The following is a 21092-nucleotide window of genomic DNA, read 5'->3' as shown; positions in this document are numbered from 1 at the left end:
TTTAAGAGCAAGCAGGTGGGAGGTGATACAGGCACCCTACTCCAAATAGTTGTCTATTTCTACTGTAATACCAGCTATTGCCTGATCCCTGGTGTCCTAGAGATTGCTAGTCTCCCTTGCTTTTTGACAGCTTCATTAAACAGCTGGAAGCTTTTGCGGGAAGAAAATGTTCTTTACTTCAGTTTGGCAACCCTGAATAAAAACCTACAACAAAGAGCAACTTGAGTCGAGATCAAAGGCACGTGGAGGCAAAAATATTTTATAAAAGCAGGTAAGACTGGAAAGACCAGACCTCTAAATTATACTGTGTGTGCGTTGTGTGTGGTAAACTGTCTCTCTTGACTACAATAAATGCAGCCTAGTGTGATACTGTGATGGAAGCCTTGCTTTTCCTAAAAGGTTAGGTTTAAAATAAATGTTTGGTGACCTATTCTGATAGAATCCTCCTCACGTTTGCCTGAAAATATTATTATCCTGAGAAAACAGGGGCTGATATTTCTGGTGTTTTTTCTTGAAGAGAATCATCTGAAATTTTGAGGAGGGAATTGTTGCCTAACCAGAGTGGGCTTCTGACCAAAATATGCCTAGTGGGAAGCTGTGGAAAGACCCTTGTGAAAAGACCCTGCTTCTTTTGGCCACACTTCCCAGAATGCCTTGGGAGGGATGTGACATGATGCAGTGTTGCTCTCAAGGCAATTTCAGAGAAACGTCTACCCACAAAAAAATACTCTTCAGGAGGTAAAGGGTAAAGGGACCCCTGACCGTTAGGTCCAGTCACAGACGACTCTGGGGTTGTGGAGCTCATCTCGCTTTACTGGCCGAGGGAGTCTGCATACAGCTTCTGGGTCACGTGGCTAGCATGACTAAGCCGCTTCTGACGAACCAGAGCAGTGCACGGAAATGTCATTTACCTTCCCACCAGAGCGGTACCTACTATCTACTTGCACTTTGATGTGCCTTCGAACTGCTAGGTTGGCAGGAGCAGGGACCGAAACAACAGGAGCTCACCCCGTTGTGGGGATTCGAACCGCCGACCTTCTGATCGGCAAGTGCTAGGCTCTGTGGTTTAACCCACAGCGCCACCCACATCCCACGCTTCAGGAGAGCTTGGTTTTAATTCTACACAACAAATGGCCCCAAAGAAAAATGATCAGCACAGCTCAAGGTAGGATTCCAATGTTATTAACAGTGGTGCAGAATATGCAGTTTGGGTAGGTTCAACTTTGCATGCAAAGCTGACCAGCATTGTTCTGTCTGCACACCTGTTAAAAGAACTGGATCTGTCTTCTCCTTTGAATCTGGTCATCTTAATGGCACATGAACAATTCACGGTTTTAAATAGTATCATTAATAGTCAACCTGCCAAAATTATCCTCCCATCTGTCATTCTTGCAGGATGGTTATGGTATTGATTATGTCTATGAAGCAAAACACACACACACATAAAAACAAACCTAGTGCATTTCCTAATGCAGCATCATAAAACGATTAATTTAGCGCAATGGAGTGGCTAACCGAGTGAGAAATGAGCCAGGAAGATTATCATCTCTGGTATGCATTTTGCTTTCCCATCCACGCAACAGAATTTCCTCATGAGACCTGGAGTTTTCTCAGCCTTTGTCTGCAACATTTGGATAAATGTGTGTACCTACCTCATAGGGCTGTTCTAAGGATAGGGCAAAGTACTTTGTTGCAGTGGAATGGTAAGTATGAAGTGGTTTTGAATATAGTGATACCTTGGTTTACATCCATAATCCCTTTCGGACGTCCAGTTGTAAACCAAAACAGGTTGTAACCCAAGTTGTGCTTTCGCCAATAGGGCCTCCCAAAAAAAATTGGTTGTAATTAAAATAAAAAATGGGTTGTAATCCAAAAAAGGGGGCACACACTTCAGGGTTTGACGTGTTTGTAATCCAAAACAGTTGCAAACCAAGGTACCACTGTATTTGAAATTCGCCATTGCTTAAAATGCCCTGTAGCACCCCTGCACACCACACACTGCCCTAAATCTGCCTATGACCCACCGTTCACTAAAATAATTGTCCAACACCTGCTTCCTAAAATTTGGAAGGTCTCAACCAATGAGAGAACCTTTCTGCGTTGGCCTTTCCCCACCAGAATGCCCTCCTCTGAGATGCTTATCAGGCATCTACATTGATGTAGGTATTTGACTGACAATATTATATTTCAATCTGTGAATTCCTTTACCTTTTTACTTCCTGTCACAGTGGTTTGGGGAGAGATGCAGAAAGACTGTGACTTTGGAACAAAATGAGTGGTGCTTTGTTTTGTTTTGTTTTGTTTTGTTTTGTTTTGTTTTGTTTTGTTTTGTTTTTTTAAGTACTGAATCCTGTTCTATTTATTTATTTTGTCTATGGCTTCTTAACCCTTGCACCTACCCTCCTTACTGAAAGCATGAACCACAGGGAAGGTCCTTAAACCTTTTTATTGAAAAAAAGTCTTTTAACTGTGTGCAGCCAAGGACCCCTGAGCCTATTTGCACTGAAACGCAACATTTCTAACCTCTCAGAAGAGGTTACTTTGACAGAAAACTTCACCCACTTATGCAAAAAAAAATAAATTAAAGTTTATAGGCAGGGCTTTTTTGCAAGGGAGGTGTTCATGGTGAGTTCCAGCACCTCTTTTTCTAGAAAAATGGCATTGGTTATAGGCATCTATATATATATATATATATCCATTGTAGTCAGTTTCAGACTTTGGAAAGCAAGACAATGAATCATATGCCATGGATATGAGGTGAAATGTGAGGTCGATCTGAGCAGCTAAGCTGAGGCAATGTCCTATTTGAGACAGCGAGGTAGATTCTCAGGCTAATGTTTTTCTTCGCACAGCTATAATAATTGTTAATGAATATGTTAAACCCATGAGTATTCTTGGGTACTCAATCTGTATTTCTGCCTCTTTGTACTATTTTTATCTAAGCACATTAACCATGGAAATACAGAGGGGGTTTTCTGCTTCTTTGTACCATTTTTATCTTATCACATTCACAAAGGAAATATAGACGAGGCATTGTTTCTCCTTGCCGAGATGAATAGCTATTCAAACGAAAAGAGGAAAAGAAAGCGTAGCACACAAAATGGTTTCTGATTGAAATAGATAACAGTGTTCTGCAAGGCCCCCTCAAAAGAGCAATGAACAAATGCATTCTGGAAACCAGCCTGCCATGTAGACAATGGGCACAATTATTCTGGGCAGAAGTCAGTGCTTCTGCACTTCAGTCCTACCTGCCTAGGTGGAAGTTGCTCTCATTTCAGTGGGGATTACTCCCAAGGAAGGGTCTAGCTCAGGGAAAGCAAATGGTCACTTTCTCGGTGTAGTTGGATGCCAGCTCCCATCATCCCGAGTCAGAATGTTCAATGACTGGGGGAATGATAGGAGTTGTAGTCCAACAGCTTCTGGCTGGAGGGACCATCTTAGCTACATCTGGTCTAACTTAAGTGCTGCAGGGATTTATTTAACAGAAATGTGTGGGGCCAAGCTTCACATGGTTTGTGCAATCTGTCTGGAATGTACCCTTCCCCATTGCCGCGAAATTAACAGAAGGAGCTAGTTAAATCAGCAAAACAACTGACTTAACCCCACCCCACGTACAATGGCATACCCTCCAACATTCCTCATATGAAAGTTGGTGCATTCTATTCTACATCATTATCACTGCTGAGGGAAGCTTTTAATTTTAATTTTCTGATTTATTCATTTTTTTGCATGTTAATATCTTTATTAAAGTTTTCCATGATACAAACCACCACCACCTGAAGCCCAGCTAGCTCCTGCCCCCATTCTTGGCCCCTATAACCCAATTGCCTCCCCACACCCCTCAAACTCCAGTCCCCCACAGGCTTGCCTGCACCCCACCCACCAGAACCTTCCCCATCACCCCACGACCTGCTGCTGCCCAAGGTCTCCTCCAGCCACCACCTTCTTTTCAGGCCTGACCTGGCTCTCTTTCTCCTTTTTATTTGGCCAGCTGTATGGGTGGTTACGGGACGTGGGTGGTGCTGTGGGTAAACCACAGAGCCTAGGACTTGCCGATCAGAAGGTCGGTGGTTCGAATCCCCATGATGGGGCGAGCCCCCGTCGCTGGGTCCCAGCTCCTGCCAACCTAGCAGTTCGGAAGCACATCAAAGTGCAAGTAGATAAATAGGTACCACTCTGGCGGGAAGGTAAACTGTGTTTCCGTGCGCTGCTCTGGTTCGCCAGAAGCGGCTTAGTCATGCTGGCCACATGACCCAGAAGCTGCATGCCGGCTCCCTCGGCCAGTAGAGCGAGATGAGCACCGCAACCCCGGAGTCAGTCACGACTGGACCTAATGGTCAGGGGTCCCTTTGCCTTTACCTTTATGGGTGGTTATGGGGCCTGCCAGGCTGGGGTGTTGTAGCCTCCCACAGAAGGGGAAGGTGGCAGAATCCCTATTGCCTTGTGCTTCCTTCCTGCTCCCCTTCCTTCTACTGCTGCTATTCCACAGGCCAACCTGGTCCCTCTCTCGGATCCAGCAAAAGTCTCTCCCCACCTCACCTTCTCCGACTCCCAGGAGTGGTGGCAAAGGAGGTGATAGTGGTGGAGGGGAAGGCCTCAGTTGGCAATCCTCTCTTCCTACTGCTTCCCCCAGTGTGAAGCCACTTCCAGTTAGCATACCTCAACAAAGATGGGAATTTAGGACTCCGCATGACATAGGGAGAAGCCGTGATGGCTTAATGGTTTTTGTGACGGTCCCGGCATTTTCAGGGCAATTGAAGATCATGCAAAGGCCATAAACCAAATCAGCCCACGACCCCAACAGCTGTTTTTAGTGAAATAGAAAGATATCGGGAGATCCATTCAGGGCTCTCACTGTCATAGTCTTTGGCCCTTAGCTGACAAGCCACTTCGGAAATCGGGGGAATTCTCAGCAGAGAAGTAGCAGACAGAAGGGAGATGCTTAGCTCTTTCTCTCCCCCCCATCAGCTGTTACCTGAAAAATATTTCCATTGGAGTCTGGAATCCTTCAAAGATAAAGCAATTGTGCTCCAGCAATAACAACAACCAGAAAACTTAAACAAGGAGCTGAAACTCACTGTTTGCTCTGAGAGTAAGAAAGAACTGTGTTGTGTTTTACAGACGGTTGACTCTTAAGCTCAGCTTTTCAACTATCGTTAAACACTACATATTTAGTTTGCTAATAAGGATGTCCAAGAGAGTGATCTTACAAAAGCCTTTTTTTCCTAAAACCGATTCTGTAAGTCATACATATTTATGATTATAATATAATATGATCATGAAAATCATCGGTTCATCAAACATATTTTACAAGAGGATCCATGAGAGCCTTCTGCCTTGTGCCCAGCTCGAGGCTATCATAGTCAATAGCAAAATGAACCAAGTGACCTTTAGACGACTCCCAAAATAGTCCTTTGAAGTTTAACAATGGATTATGAAACAAGTTGCATAAATATGGAGTGATTGGGCAAAAGCATACATTTATAGAATATTACAGCCTCTTTTAGAAAACCAGTTTAGGGATATATATTTTTCTATGCTGGAAACTGAACGGCAAAAGCCTCAGTTTTCTCAGAGTCCACATGATGTTGCATGGTGTCTGCTCCCTTTGCACAATGGGGGCAACCAAATTTCATCTGCGCCCAACACTTCTACAGCAATCTGATTCTGTGAATGGTACTTCCAAGCACCAGAAGGAGGTTTTAGATATACATGTATCTTATCTATATCTATATCCCTAAAGGGGAGGAAACCCAAAACAGCTCAGTGAGAACTAAGCATTATCAGTGGGATGAGATTGTTAGGGGGTGGGAGAATGAAATAGAATGGAATATATCATTGCAGATCTGGAAGGGATCCTGAGAGTCATCTAGCCCAGCCCCTTGCAGTGCAGGAATCTCAACTAAAGCATTCAAGACAGATGGCCATCCAAGCTCTGCTTACAAACCTCTCAGGAAGGAGAGTCCACCACCTTCTGAGGGAGTCTGTTCCACTGTCAAACAGCTCTAACTGTCAGAAAGTTCTTCCTGATGTTCAGTCGGATTCTCCTTTCTTGTAACTTGGATCCATTGGTTTGAGTTCTAGCCTCCAGAGCACGAGAAACGAGCTTGCTTCACCTTCCATGTGACAGCTCTTCAGATATTTGGAGATTGCTAGCATTTCTCCTCTCAGTCTCCTCTTTCCAGGATAAACATACCCAACTCCCTCAACCATAGGCGCCGACTCCATGGGGCTTGAGGGGGCTTGAGCCCCCTCAAAAAAATTTTTGGGGGGGCTCAGCCCCCCCAATAATCTCGGGCGCCGCCGCCGTCCCCCGCCTCCTCCCCACCTGCTCCCTCGCCAGCCAGCCAGCCAGCCGCGCGCCCTAGCCGGAGAGCCCCGGCCGTCCCCCGCGAGATTAGGGAATCCCCGGGGGCGGGGGCTCCTGCCTCTAGCCCCAGGTTTCCCGCCTATCAGCTGTTCCGGAGCTGATTAATAGGCAGCAGCACGCTCTCCCCTATTCGCTCACGAGGGGGCGGCGCCACTTTATTTGCATATTCATGCGCTTATTTGCATATTCATGAGCTTATTTACATTTCACGAGCTTTCCCGGGCCCCCCCAATATTTTTTATAAGTCCGCGTCCCTGCCCTCAACAGTTCCTCATAGGGCTTGGGTTGCAGACCCTTCATCATCCTGGTTGCCCTCCTCTGCACACATTCCAGCTTGTCAATATCCTCCTTATATTTTGGTGCCCAGAACTGGACACAGTACTCCAGGTGTGGTCTGACCAAGGCAGAATAGAGCGGTACTATGACTTCTCTTGATCAGAACATGATACTTCTTTGATGCAGCCTAGAATAGCATTACCATTTTTTGCTGCTGCGTCACACTGTTGAGTTTGTGGTCCACTAAGACCCCTATATCTTTTTCACGTGTACTACTGACAAGGCAGTTGTCCCCTGTCTTATATTTGTACAGCTGCTGCTTCCTATCTAAGTGAAGAACGTGACATTTCCTTGTCCACAGTTACACCAGCACATTGTTGTTGTTGTTGTTGTTTAGTCATGTCCGACTCTAATTGGCTATGTACTGTTGTGACATCATCTCAATCATGACACGCTCACCAATTGACTGGCATCATTCATGTGACTACACTCTGAAAGATTAAGGCCCTGGGAAGAAAAATGGTGCCACCATCGTAGCAGGTCGTACAGATTAGGCCAGCAGTCTCAACCACTGAGCTACACAATTAAAAGATTTCATGTGATTTAAAAGTTATATAACGATGGTGTGGTGCAGAAAAAGAAAACCCACATTGACTAGCAGCATTCCAAAGCCATAGAATTAATTATGCCTGCATACTTAGCAATGTATCATTTGCATGTATGTTCCAAGTGCAAATTGATCTCCAGGAAGGACTTTTCCCCTTCTCAAGCGTAGTCTTGCACAATTTGCCAGTGGGGACACTCAGCAGGTTAAACAATAAGGAAGGAGGGGTTTCCGAGGGCAATGTGCACAAAGAAACAGATCTTCAAGTGGAAAGCAAACAAGATCTGTTTTTATGGACCAGAATTCTGACAAAAGTCATTAATGAGAAGGAATGGATCATTCTAAGTACTTACACATTGAGCAAGATTCAGAGTTTGTCCATTTTGAAAACAATTCTCTTGCTTCTTGTTTTCTGGCTGAAAGCTCTGAGAGAGCATCTAAGTTGCCCTGCTCCCCAAATCCTGTCAATGTTTCTTAGGTAACCAAGAAAGTTGCTTTAAAAAAAAAAAGCCAAGAGATTGTTTTCTTAATGTTCTGGTGTTCTCTTTCCTTCACATATCACCCCAACTTTTTGTGTTGAGCCACCATTTTAGTTGACAGAAGAATGAACTTGTTTTCTTCCACTATATAGTTCTCTTTGGCTTTGGTTGTCATGCCTCATTGTTTTAAAAATCTCCATCCAAGGACACTTCCTCATGCTTATTCCAGGGTTGTTGTTGTTTAGTTGTTTAGTCGTGTCCGACTCTTTGTGACCCCATGGACCAGAGCACACCAGGCACTCCTGTCTTCCACTGCCTCCAACAGCTTGGTCAAACTCATGTTAGTAGCTTCGAGAACACTGTCCAACCATCTCGTCCCCTGTCATCCCCTTTTCCTTGTGCCCTCCATCTTTCCCAACATCAGGGTCTTTTCCAGGGAGTCTTCTCTTCTCATGAGGTGGCCAAAGCATTGGAGTCTCAGCCTCAGGATCTGTCCTTCCAGTGAGCACTCAGGGCTGATTTCCTTAAGAATTAATAGGTTTGATCTTCTTGCAGTCCACAAAAAACATGGGAGGGATACAGCTTTCAACAGAGTCCCCTTCTTTCATCCTTTCTCCTGGTCAGCAGACCATTAGGCAGGAGTGAGAAACCTCACACGCAGAGACCAAAGGCCTCTCCAGGCCTCTCTGTCTGATCCAGGGCCAGCTTGTCACATTTTGTTGCTTGAAGTGAAACACAAAGTGCCCCCCCAGCTCCACGGCATCCATGGAGAAGTGGCTCAGGCATCAGCGCCCATTTCTGGTGAGATCTTGCCAGAAGATCTCTGGTGAGATCTTGGCAGTGGGGTGGGCAGGGAGCCCACAAGGGTGCCGACTTGGCTGCTTCACCCTGCCTCATGCGTGGGCTGGTCCTAGTCTGACCCATGGGACTCTCCCCAAGCTAGACTGCTTCCCTAGCCACACACCTTCCCAGCTGACAGCCCTCACTGGCCTTGCTTAAACAACACCCTCCTTGAATAATTTTGCCTGGCTGGAATGTTGCCCTTGGATTCTGATCATGCCTTTCGCTCGACTGAATGGAGGATAAGAGGAGGGTGTGTGAGTGTGTGCAGAAAGGCAAAATGTACATTGTCTCTGCTCCACCCACATTTGGTTGCGGCCCTCGGGTTGCACAAGGCTCCTCATCCCTGTCCTCAGGCAAGCACAGGTCACAGAAACTACTATTCACAACGTGAGGCTGGTGCATGGATAGTGATCTACTCCTTCCTCTGCTCCCCAGATCTGCAAATTCCTCCTGTTGTGGGCTGACTAGGACTTCCTTTATAGATCACGCCATAGGCGAATTGGCAGGTCAACAGGCAACCTTTTGAAAACGCTCAATTCAGACTTATTTCTTTTTCACGTCATTTTTGGAGGTGTTAGCCGGTATTGCTGCTGGAGCTGTCTTGAAAACTCATGTGAGGTGTGTGGTTGTTTTGTTTTTTCCCCGCTTCCTTAGGTACGTGTTTGAGCCAAGACGGCTGAGTAGAAAGCCATGGTGGAAACCATCTTGGCACCTTGGACAATTGTCTTGGTCATCTTTGCCACAGTGTTCGTGATGAGCTTCCTGATGTTCCTCCCTCCGGCTGTCGTGTTGATCTGCAGGAGGAAGTCCTTGTCGCAGATCTCTTTGGAGGGAGCTGTTTAGCCGGCCTCGTTGAAGATGACTGCGTGAGCACGGGGACTTGACGATGCTTGAGAAGCGCCATCGTAAATGTGGAGCAGGCTTTGCCTCCTCTGATATATGCAAAACAACGGATGCTGATATTCAGGATCCTGGATATAAAACATCTGAGACTTTTGATGCCCAATTAACTATCCTCTCTGCTTTGTTCCATTTTCTCTTTGAGAATATCAGTGGATGAAAAGATACAGAGGAAAAGAAAAGGCATATGGTCCCTGTTAACTCTGCACATATAATGCCTTTATTGCTCGTGGTACTTTGCTTGCAAACAGTATTGAAAAAGAGAATTGTTACATTTAACTTATTAATGGTGGCGAGGCACTAAACTGAAATCAGATATTCATAGTTCTTGTATTCATGTCATACAAATGTGCATTTGGAATATGAGTCAATGTTTGACAGTTCAATGAAGCCAATGGCCAATCTTATTTTCTTAATTATTTATTCAATATTTGCTAGTTTCTAGTTTTGTTACGTTTTCTAACTTTGAATGTCAGTCTTCTGTGATACTCTTACAGAATGCAGCATAGATTTTCACTTCCCAGAAAATGAAACCAGGTGTTCTCCTGCAGTTAATCTCCATTCTGACACCACATAGGATTCAAAGAGAGACATGGGACATCGTGTTGGGAGAGGCAAAACTTCATTTCCCTACTTGCAACTTCTAACCCTCTTTCACACCGCCACCTACTGGTCCTTGTGCATATGCAGCTAACATCATGCTATTAACTTCAATTTGGAAAGCAGGTGAATGCAAAGCATTAATGTTGATTTTGCTGGGTTGACTTTCACAAGATGGCTCTAGTCAGCTGCCTGTCCCCTCTTGCTACTGCAGTGTGTACGTGTTCGTATTAGCTCAAATTTGACAGGAAATTACATATAAAAAGAGAGAGAGAAAATGTGTATCGAGGAATATCGCATACAAAAATGTGTCTGGGGAAAATGCATGCTGAAGCGCTGACCAATTTTTGTGAGGACTTTTTTTTTTAAAAAAATGCAAACTGATGAATGATTGTGAACGGAACTTAAACAGGTAAACTGAGAAACCAAAACTGACAGAACACCAAATAACTGAGTGGCAGTTTCTGTGGCTGTATTTGCTCAGCCTCCACTATTTCAATGCTGTGAAAGAAATATAATTGATTTTATCAGCATCTGCTTGATATAAGCTAACAGAAGCGTAAAGCACACAGTTGGCTTTCTACCTGACGTGTGGTCTGGCAAACAGTGTATTTAACTAGGGATACGCTCCAGAAAGACTTCAGAAAGGAAAGACTGGTGATGCAAACAAATAGGGTATAGAATTTGTTTTTTAAAGAAAGGTTTGGCCACATTGCCGCTGGCGCAATGTGTCGGTCTGACAGTCGAACATCCCGCCCAAAATGCCTTTATTTACTCTGGGAGCTGCAAGGCTGGGAAGGTTCTCAAGCTTTAGCCAGATCTGAGCTGCAAAACTTGATTGACAGTTGCAACCCCTTATCCAGTGCTTGTATTCCTGCCTTATTCGGTTCAGGAGGAGGGAAGTTTGTGTTCCCCCGCTTGCAGGCTTCACATAGGGATCTGGTCAACCCCCGTGAGAATCTGATGCTGGACTAGATTGGCCACTGGTTTGATCCAGCAGATCTCTCCTTATGTTCATTTTGACATAGCATGTGTTCCTATTTGTTGAGCACATCACAGGTGCCGCAATGGGGGGGGGACTGGTGGGAAAAGGAGAGGTCCTCCTGAACAGAGAAGAAAATGGAAGGAAAAATGAAGCAGACCGCGTGAATCTAAGGAAGATTAGTGAACAGAAACAGGGCTGGTGGATAACTTTTGTATCTGGAGAAGGGAAAACAGGGGGCAATTAAGGATTAATTTTTGGAGAGAGAAATCCTTTGGAAGGGTGCAGATAGAAAATAAGGGTTGAAAATATAGATTTCTTGGGTCTGGTTTGAAACTTTATGTTGTAGGATGAATGGGATTTGGATGCTTTGGGGGAAAATTAAGTGAATGAGGAATTATGGAGGGACCTAACACCTCACCTGTTTTTTGAATCCAGTTTGTGGTCTCTGGTAAGCTGCCAATTTGTCATTTGCAAAACGGATGTTACAGTGCAGTAACAAATACTAGGGGGAAAGGGGTGGCTCGGGTTTGGGGGCTCAGGCCCCACCCATCTTTTGTATTTACCTTTGGGCAAGTCACTTGTCTCTCAGAGCATTTGGTTTTCAATTGTGCTCAACCAAGTGCCTCTGCAAAGCTTCAAAGTAGGGCATGAGATTAACAGATTCCTTGTTTGTCCGCATCAACCAGCATTCAAAGATATACTGCCTTTGACCACAGGTGTTCTATTTAGCTCACATGGCTGGTAGCAGGGACTTCTATGAATGGAGTATGAGCAGAGCGGGTAGAAGCTTTGGGTGGGGGGGAACCAAAAGAATATATGTAGAGGAGTTAAGAGGACTTTTAGTTTCCTCCCCCTTTTTGAAAGGCACAAGCTCCCTATGCAGTTTGCAAAGGGAAGTGAATATACTTTCTTAGAACAAGGTGATAATTTCTTAAACCAAGCAGTGATGTTAGCAAGATTCTGCCTAAACGTTTGCAGTGTTTATCGGTTTTTTGAGTTGCTGAGCTTTGGCAGAATCATGATACTTCACAGTTCTGGAAAGCGGCTGTTTGATATTTCCTCCTGAGTTCTTTCTCTTACCACCCCCTCCCTGGATCCCCTTGCATTCAGCACATTGCATAAAACACAGAAGAGGCATTAAGTACAAACACTTCTGAGGATTCAACATTTGTTTTGCTTTCTCCCCGAGGACGATCCTCGTGGGTATAGGGAAGATTATATTTGGATCAGCAAGTGGCTGGAAATGAAATATGCGGAAATGAAAGAAAAATGTGTCTTAAATGCGTTGGCATGTATGCAAGCACTAGCCTCCTAGAATGAATCTTGAGGACCGTATCCACACTGCAGGTCTGCAATGCAATACAAGGCCTATCTACTCAGAAGCAAACCCTCCTGAAAACAATGGTGTATACTGTGAGTAGGGTTGTAGTCCCATGAATGTTTACTCAAAAGTCCCACCGTGTTTGGGGAGGTTGCTCCCAGGTATGTGGGCTGAGGATAGCAGTCTTAAGACTGTCTTCTAGTGAACCGGGAAAATGGCTTGTGGATGGGAAGAAGGGACTAGGGATTTGCAATGGAGTATTTCCAGGACGTGGGTGGCGCTGTGGGTTAAACCACAGAGCCTAGGACTTGCCAATCAGAAGGTCGGCGGTTCGAATCCCCGCAACGGGGTGAGCTCCCGTTGCTCGGTCCCTGCTCCTGCCAACCTAGCAGTTCGAAAGCATGACAAAGTGCAAGTAGATAAATAGGTACCACTCCGGCGGGAAGATAAACGGCGTTTCCGAGCTCTGCTCTGGTTTGCCAGAAGCAGCTTAGTCATGCTGGCCACATGACCCGGAAGCTGTACGCCGGCTCCCTCGGCCAATAAAGCGAGATGAGCGCCACAACCCCAGAGTCGGCCACAACTGGACCTAATGGTCAGGGGTCCCTTTACCTTGCTATTCCCAGTACTGAGCTAAGTGAACCAAACACCTGACTGTAAGGGCGGCTTCCTAGGTTCAACTAAACTACAATTCTTTGTGGAGACATGCAATGATGGCTAAAGGAGCACAGAACCGAGGTGTGGAGAGTTGGTTGGGCCAAAACTGCTTTTGTTTGTTTAATTGCCATGGCAGCTTCCTCAACTCCCACCTCCAAGAAGCCTTGCTGAGGGTGCCAACAATTTTGCTTAAGAGATTGCTTGCTCCTTTGTGGTCTAAAGTACATTTCCCCCAGGAGAAGAGATCACAATGAAACCAATTTCAAGCTGTAGCCTGAAGGTACGCTTTCCTCTTTCTCTGTTGACAAGAGGGTTGCCCTGTGGGGCCCGAATAAGCTTTTCAAAATCTTGTTGTCAGATCTGAAAACTAAAGCTTTTCCTTCTTCTAGGAAAGAATAGCAATTTCTGCCAGTTGAGGTGTGTGAAAAATAGTGAGGCGCATGGTGATAAATTTACCTCAGCTGGAAAACCTCTATCTTTTCTTTAAAAGCAGCGTTCTACTTAAGGCTCATTATTCTGCTATTGCTGACAGACTAAAGAATCCGCCTTTTGCAAAACCTGCTGCCTTGTTGTCATTTTAAGCTGCTGGTGTTTCTTAACATTGCCAATTATGAAGAGGAAACAATCCACCATTGAACTGGGTTGTTCTGTAGAATGTGATGCATCTAATATGGGTTACAATGCCATCTAGTGGGTGTCTCAACCATTGCCTCCACACTGGGGTTGCAGTTTCTCCTCAGAACTTCTCAAAACACTTTGAAAAAAATAGGATTAAGTCTGTCTGCCTGTTTCGTATCCAAACTATGATGACCCAGTGCCTCTTATTGCGCTCAAATGTTCTTCAAGCCTACAGTGGTAAGGGGCAGAATGCTTTAATGCCTTTCATTTTGACATACAAATTGTTGCGGCTATCGCTTGGGAGAGGGAAAGTGTATATATTGGGGGGAAGAACAACTCAAATTGGATGTAAAGAGAGGCCTGTACAAAGGCACAGATAGGATATCAAGTTTTTCCAATGTTGACAAAAACAGCATTTCTAGAAAACTGTGCACATGAGGATGCTGAGATCGGGTTAAGTGCCAGCCATTAATTATTATTAAATTACAGTTATAATTAATTTTATATAGCACCATCAGTGTACATGATGCTTTACACAGTGAAATACTGAGATTAAGATCCTGAACTGCTGATGCATGAGGTGCCAGATCCCATTCCAGAGAGGGCTGCTTTTCCGTCAAGAATCCGGACAGAAGGCTATTCTAGTACAATTGGATAATGCTGAGATGCGGGGGGGGGGGGGGGACGCACTTCTGACCCCCCTTCTTTCAATGGCACCATGAAAGGCAAAACTATGGGCATCCAGCCTGGATGATTGGTTCTTATCAATGCTAAATTCAGCCCCACCACTTGCCCGCCCACCTCACTCGATACGTAGCTTTCTAAAACCCAAAGCATTCTTGCTTATCTGTTGCACTTCCTCAACTGAGGTCTTACTCCATCTTCCATTCAGTGCTAGACATTTTCCTGCCTGAAGAGGATCCTAAATCTATACTGCCTGGCCAACGACTCTTGTCTTCATTTACACCTTTCCACACAGTGAAGGATGACACTTCCCCGTCGAAACACGGGGCCGGCCCTGTTCCCCTTCCTTTTTGGTCTAGGGTACTCTCTTGCTGCTAAAGGCTTGCTTTCATCCTCATAACATCCTTCTAGCAGTTGGAGGGTTTTTGAAAAAGGCTTGCTGACCTAGTATTCCTTATTTTGGTCAGCTATCTCCCATCTGGAACTCCTTCCCGCTTGGGTTTTGCATCCCATCTCAGCCAAATGTTCCTCCCCTGACCTGCTAAAGCATTCCCTGAAATCACAGCAGCTCAGCCAATGGGGTGAGGCATGGGGCTTGTAAGCAATCGCCTAACATTTTGCATATAAAACAGCCCTGCCTAGAATGGGCTGAGGCAACTTTACCAATATGTAAGCTCATAGATAAACAGCATTGGCCATGTACCCATCTAAAATGTTTTGTCACGAGGCTGTTATAAAAGAGAAAAGAGTTTCCTTTTTTAAAAACGAAGAAGAAAAAGAAAGAGAATAGCAGAGAGATGAAAGAAAAGCTGACAGAACCCTTTTGGGTAATATGTGTCGAATATAGGCCCCAAAATCCTCTTCCACACCAAGAGTCCAGGGAATATTTGAGGTACCAAATATTTGCAGAAAGGAAATTAGACCCCATAATTTCTAATTGTCCATTTGTAGTAAGGAAGCTTATGGAACCTGAGGGAATCTTTTCTTCCCATTTGAACAGAAGAACGGAGAGAAGTTGGGCTGAAGGTTGGTATTCCATCGTTTTGATTGTGGGTCAAAGTCCTATGTTGCGCCTTTTCTAAGTGGAACGAAACAAAAATAGCAGCAATAGGAAACATCTTTTGTATGTGCGTGTGGTGAGATGTCGAGAGTACAAACAGCGTCGATTTCCATGAAAACAACTTTTTTCTATTTTCGAGGATGGTCAGTGGAAGCACCTTTCATAATAGAGTCCTCTCCCCTTAAGCTCAGGGGTTGGGACCGTGGTTGTTAAAAGGCCAGTTTCTTAGGTACTTCCCAAGAGAATTCGCCTCTCCCAAAGTGGCCGTAACAGGCGGTCCTCTGATAGATGGGCTTCTTCAAATCCAGATCCCTGGTTTATTCAAAGAGAGAAAGAGGAAGTCATTAAGTACAGCTGGATAACGGGCACGCTAATTTCCCCCGCATAGAACGGCGGCTGCCCAAAATATCAGAGACGCGTAATAGGTAATAGCAGCTGCAAAGAACAGCTGTTTTAAAAGCCTAGGATGCCTATTTAGTGAGCTACTGGCCACATATGTGTTGGGCAGAGCAGCTGCCATGGATATGGCGTGCATTTGTGTGTGCCCGTTCACACACACACACACACAGTTCCCCCCTTTCTCTCTGGTTACATTAGCATCTGTTTACTTTCTGTGATGTATCCTAGAAACACCTAGTGTCATTCACTTCATGGCCCATTCTGGCTTTGTTGAAGGAACTGGGCCTCTTTAAAGAGGAGCCGTAGCTGACAGGAGCGGGCCAGCAGCAAATCACACTAAATGGACTTAAGTCTAGAAAAAACAGCATCCGCACAGAAGTGTCCAGGCCTAATTAGCACAGCAACTCATCTCTGGTAAGTCTCGCCCCTGTGAAGCAGCGGCTGAGACTGAAGGTCCCTGCCTTCCCACACCTGTCTTAAGTTCTTTCCCCAAGCAATCTGAGACTGTGCTGGCATGCCTGCCTTTGCTCCTCCCACTTCACACCCCTCCTGGTCCTGGGACACCAGCAGGGAGGGGAGCTTGTCACAGCAGAAGGGGGGGACATCCATGCCTCTTCACCAGCCAGACTCAGTGCACTAAGCCCTGTTACCTCTTCAGCTTCTGACACCTCCTCCTCCTTCTCCTCCCAGTCTTCTCCCTCTGACCACCCATCACCAATTCCTGGACTCTGAGCCTTCTTCCCTTGAGGGCCCCGCAGATGGTGCCTACCTTCACTCCTCTACATTCAGCCAGTCTATGACAGTAGCCGAGTGGTAGATAACATACCTTATGTTCAGTTCCCTGCATTTCCATCTAGGGATGAAAAGGACTCCTGCCCGAAGCACCTGAAAGCCCTGCCAGTCAGCAATGACAATACTGGGATTCTCTAACATCTGAAGCCAGGTCTCCCTTCCCTGGCTGAAGGAACTGCACAGCCCACAGCAAACCTTTCAGCAAAGGAAGAGCCTATAGCAGTGCTTCCCAAACTTGGGTCTCCAGCTGTTTTTGGACTACAACTCCCATCATCCCTAGCTAGCAGGACCCGTGGTCAGGGATGATGGGAATTGTAGTCCAAAAACAGCTGGAGACCCAAATTTGGGAAACACGGAGCTAGAGCCTTCTCAGGCAGCAAATCTAAGGTCCGATTTGCATCATACATTTAAAGCAGGTATCATACCACTTTAAACAGCCATGGCTTCCCCCAAGGAATCTTGAGAACTGTAGTTTGTTAAGGGTGCTCTGAGTTGTAAGGAGACCCCTGTTCTCCTCCCAGAACTACAGTTCATCCCACGAACCGCCCTGAGATTTTGTGATGATGGCCATATATAAACAAAATAAAAAATTCTCAGCATGGTTTGACAGTCAAGCCTTGTTCCCAGGGAACTCTGGGAATTGTAGCACTGCAAGTAACAACTCTCAGCATCCTTAGCAAACTACAGTTACCAAGGTGCTTTGGAGAAGCCATGACTGCTTAAAATGTTATGATACTGCCTTGGACTGCATAACTCGTTTGTTGCCTTGCTGCTGTTCTTTGGGTGTGCAACTCTGAGCCCATTAAGAACTGCAGCTGAACCCTCATAAATAAGGAGAACTAGATCTCTACTGGAATGTTGCACCATCCTGGAACAGGATTTAGTTGGAAGCAACCAGAGTGAAGAAAGCTGATACACCTACGAAAGTGCATTTGCTATTTTGCTTTCTCAGCATTTGAAATTCAGTAGTCAATACTTCTGGTTGCGAGGGCGCTGCAGTAAATTTGTTCCTTCGACAGGGAAAGCCCCTTGTAAAAGTGCTTACTTCACGATAGCGCCTGGCCGGAGGTCGAAATTCTGGTGTACGATGTTTAGCAGCTCTTGTTCGGGCTTTGTGGAGGTACCATACGTGAACAGCGAGATGGAGAGTGGCTCAGCCACGCCAATGGCGTAGGCAACCTATAGATGAAAAGAAACAACAATTAGACCTCTGTGTGTACGTGGCAATTGATTGCTGAAGCAATGGGCGAAGACTTGCTTGGAGAAATCCATTCTCGCGAAGGCACAACATTTGGTGGTGACAGACTTGTGCATATAAAACATAAAACTGCATCAGTTGTGTAGAGCAGTATTTTCCAGCTGTTGGGCCCCAGCTGTTGATGGGCTACAACCTCCATCATCCCAGACCACCGGTCCTGCTAGCTAGGAATAATGAGAGCTGTAGTAAAACAACAACAGCCAAGGAGCCACGTTTGAGAAACACTGGTGTGCAGGGCGCATGCGTCTGGTTTTAAAAGCTGAAGCAAAGCAAGGCCTCCAGTGGTGCTGTCACAGACGGGCTTTGGTGGAGAAATGCAGCAGGACCGCAGGACCACACTGTAGAGCACATTGCCATCTGATGAGTGGATTGCCTATGAGAGCGTTAAGCCCAGAGCAAGCCCACCCTAAGGGCACTGGAAGAAAGGCTACAAGTCAACAGCAGAGCATCTGCTAAACAGGCAGAGGCTCCTGGGTTTAATCACCAGCATCTCTAGGTAGGGCCGGGAAAGATTCCTACCTAAAATTCCCGGAGAGTCACTGCCAGTCAGTGTAGATGCTACTAAGCTAGACGGACTAATTGCTTGACTTGGTGTAAGGCAACTTCCCACGTTCCATTAAGTCCAGACTCTTAATGGTAGTTCTCCAACCTGGGTCCCTGGCTATTGTTGGACTACAACTCCCATCATCCCTGAGCACTGGTCCTGCTAGCTAGGGATGATGGGCTTTGTAGTCCAGCAACAGCTGGAGACCCAAATTGGAGGGGAGCTGAACCTCAAGAATGCAGTGCTGAACTTCCCTATACAGTCATACCTCGGGATGAATACGCTTCGGGTTAGGCAAATTCAGGTTGCGCTCCGTGGCGACCCGGAAGTAACAGAGCTCGTTACTTCTGGGTTTCGCCGTGCACGCATGCGCAGACCGTCAAAATGACATCACGCGCATGTGCAAAAGCGCCAACACGGGTTACGTTCGCTTCGGGATGCGAATGGGGCTCTGGAACGAATCCCGTTCGCATCCCGAGGTACCACTGTAGAATTGTTTCAAAGACTGCTAAGATAACTGTTACATTCTCTATGCTTAAAAGAATTCAGGTAAGAAAAGGAATTCAGTAAGTAGAGGGCTAGAGGGGCTACCGACCTGCCTCTGTATACAGCCGCTTCTTATATACTGAACCTATCGGATACAACTGCCCCAATGATATCCTTAATATAGCAGTTCCCCACAGGAAGCCACGTCTCTCAAGCAGGAAGTAGCTGTTGCAGGGCTTCAACTACCCCCAGAAATAGCAGCCACACACTTTGCTTCCACTCTCTGCCTGGTAACCTTTCGCCGTGATACAGTGCAGTTTGTACTTCAGACCCTGCAGCAGGAGGAACAGAGGGGGGAGGAGGAGGAGGAGGAGATGTGGGCTTGATGGCTTCAGCAGCAGGCAGCCACGAATCTGCCACAACGCTTCATTTCCGCTGACGGCTGCTAGGTGAGAAAAGGGTGGAAGAGGACAAAACTAGAACCTACCTGGACCAAGACACGGCGGCAAAGCCCAGCTTTCACCAAGGATTTGGCAACCCACCGGGCTGCGTATGCTGCTGACCGATCCACCTTTGTGTAGTCTTTGCCCGAAAAAGCCCCACCCCCATGGGCTCCCCATCCGCCGTAAGTATCCACAATGATCTTCCGTCCAGTAACTCCAGCGTCCCCCTGCAATATTGCAATGGCAAGCGTCACTTCTAAATCTTAATGAGATGGAAAAGTGGCAAATGCTACAAAACGGAAAACAACAACAACAACCTATCAAGAAGCCTCGGAAGAAGATGTCCCAGAAAACTGCCACGTATTTCCTCTCTTTAGCCCTGTGTTTCTCAAACTCGGGTCCCCAGCTGTTGTTGGACAACAATTCCCATCATCCTTGACCACTGGTCCTGCTAGCTAGGGATGATGGGAGTTGTAGTTCAACAACAGCAGGGGAACCCAAGTTTGAGAAACACTTCATCTTAGGGATTAAGATCCTGCCTATTACAGTGAACTATGTGTAGCCCTAAGTAAATATACGTGAAAATAAATGATATAAAATAATTGCAAGTTTACACTGTATATTATATCCTTAAAAGCACCCTCAGAAATCTCTGCAACACACAAGGGTCCGATGGCAGACATGCAAGTTTTTCTCAATGGCTAAGGCAATGTGAAACGGTACCCTGAAATTAGAAACCTTGAAAACCGCTGTGATAGAGGGAAATTTTTATTTGTTTTCTTTGGGGCATGTACCTTTTGAGAGTATGCCTCCAGATTTGATTGGGGGGGGGAGTACCAGTCATAACATAAATATGCATTTCAGGAGAACCTAAGAGGAGCAATAATAGATTTCCTCATATTTACCCACATATCAGTGAACACATACTGACCTGCGGTCCTCCAATAACAAACCGGCCACTGGGCTGAAGATGGTAGACTGTATTGTCATCTAAGTATCTGGGTGGCACCACAGCCTTGATGACATGCTCCTGGAGGGCCTTGCGCATGGCATCCAGAGAGATGCTCTCGTCGTGCTGCACTGAGATGACAATGGTATGGACACGCACTGGGATGACGACGCCATCTTTCTGGACGTACTGAACTGTGATCTGGGAACGAAGGAAGCAATTGTGAACTGTAGGGTGGGTGGCGAGAGAAAAAGCACACCCCAAAACTGGCAAACCAACCCCAAAACAACAACTGTGCCCCCATTTGGGGCTTGGCCCAACTCTGAATGGCTTCCCTACAAAAAAAAATGGACAACTCTGCTTGCACCAAGGGGTCTCTGCCCACTGGGGGGCAACATCCTCTTCCCATGGCAGCACCCCCATAGCCCAGCCCATACCATTCAAGAAGGTCCCCAAGTCCTCCAGAGAGGCTTTTAGAGAAGTCTGCTGGATAAAGGAGGGAACTTTATTCCATTTACAGATCTCGCGTTCCTCCAACCCATGGTTCTCACAGAACAGCAAGAATCACTTCCAAAAACATAACATGCACAGGCCTCCCAATGCCAAAGAATGGTCCAATGGATAGGCCCTAGTTATGAGCGGAAGAGAAATAATCTGGGCTAAACCCATGAAAGTACCTGGGTTTTGGAGTCCGGCCTAAGCCAAGGGAGGACCCCGTTGCGCCTCAGCTCAGCCATTTTGGCATTCAGTTTGTGAGCGAGCATGATGGTCAGGGGCATACATTCTTCTGTTTCGTCGGTGGCATAGCCAAACATCAGGCCCTG

General features: G+C 46.0%; 1 protein-coding gene and 1 long non-coding RNA gene across 3 annotated transcripts in view; one reads left to right on the top strand and one right to left on the bottom strand.

Moving 5' to 3' along the window:
• LOC309532303 lies at window positions 1-14455 on the top strand. 2 transcript variants are annotated; one of them, XR_014219719.1, is made up of 4 exons: window positions 1-15; window positions 131-271; window positions 9227-12652; window positions 13012-14455. It is a non-coding gene; the product is annotated as an uncharacterized lncRNA (long non-coding RNA). The 2 variants fall into 2 exon arrangements; XR_014219720.1 differs by lacking the exon at window positions 1-15 and having other exon boundaries at window positions 91-271.
• MAT1A (methionine adenosyltransferase 1A) overlaps window positions 13892-21092 on the bottom strand; it is a 24292-nt gene continuing 17091 nt past the window's right edge. The window contains exons 5-9 of the mRNA XM_082222486.1: window positions 20946-21089; window positions 20251-20469; window positions 19364-19546; window positions 17634-17767; window positions 13892-15709 (exon numbers count right to left, since the gene is read on the bottom strand). Coding sequence (XP_082078612.1) covers window positions 15607-15709; window positions 17634-17767; window positions 19364-19546; window positions 20251-20469; window positions 20946-21089 — 783 coding nt within the window. The 3' untranslated portion in view covers window positions 13892-15606. The remainder of the gene's footprint in view (window positions 15710-17633; window positions 17768-19363; window positions 19547-20250; window positions 20470-20945; window positions 21090-21092) is intronic.

Source organism: Podarcis vaucheri (genome assembly GCF_965113315.1).
Source record: "Podarcis vaucheri genome assembly, chromosome: 5".
Classification (NCBI taxonomy): domain Eukaryota; kingdom Metazoa; phylum Chordata; class Lepidosauria; order Squamata; family Lacertidae; genus Podarcis; species Podarcis vaucheri.
The sequence above is the reverse complement of the archived record's forward strand: the minus strand, read 5'-3'. Positions and strand labels throughout refer to the sequence as shown.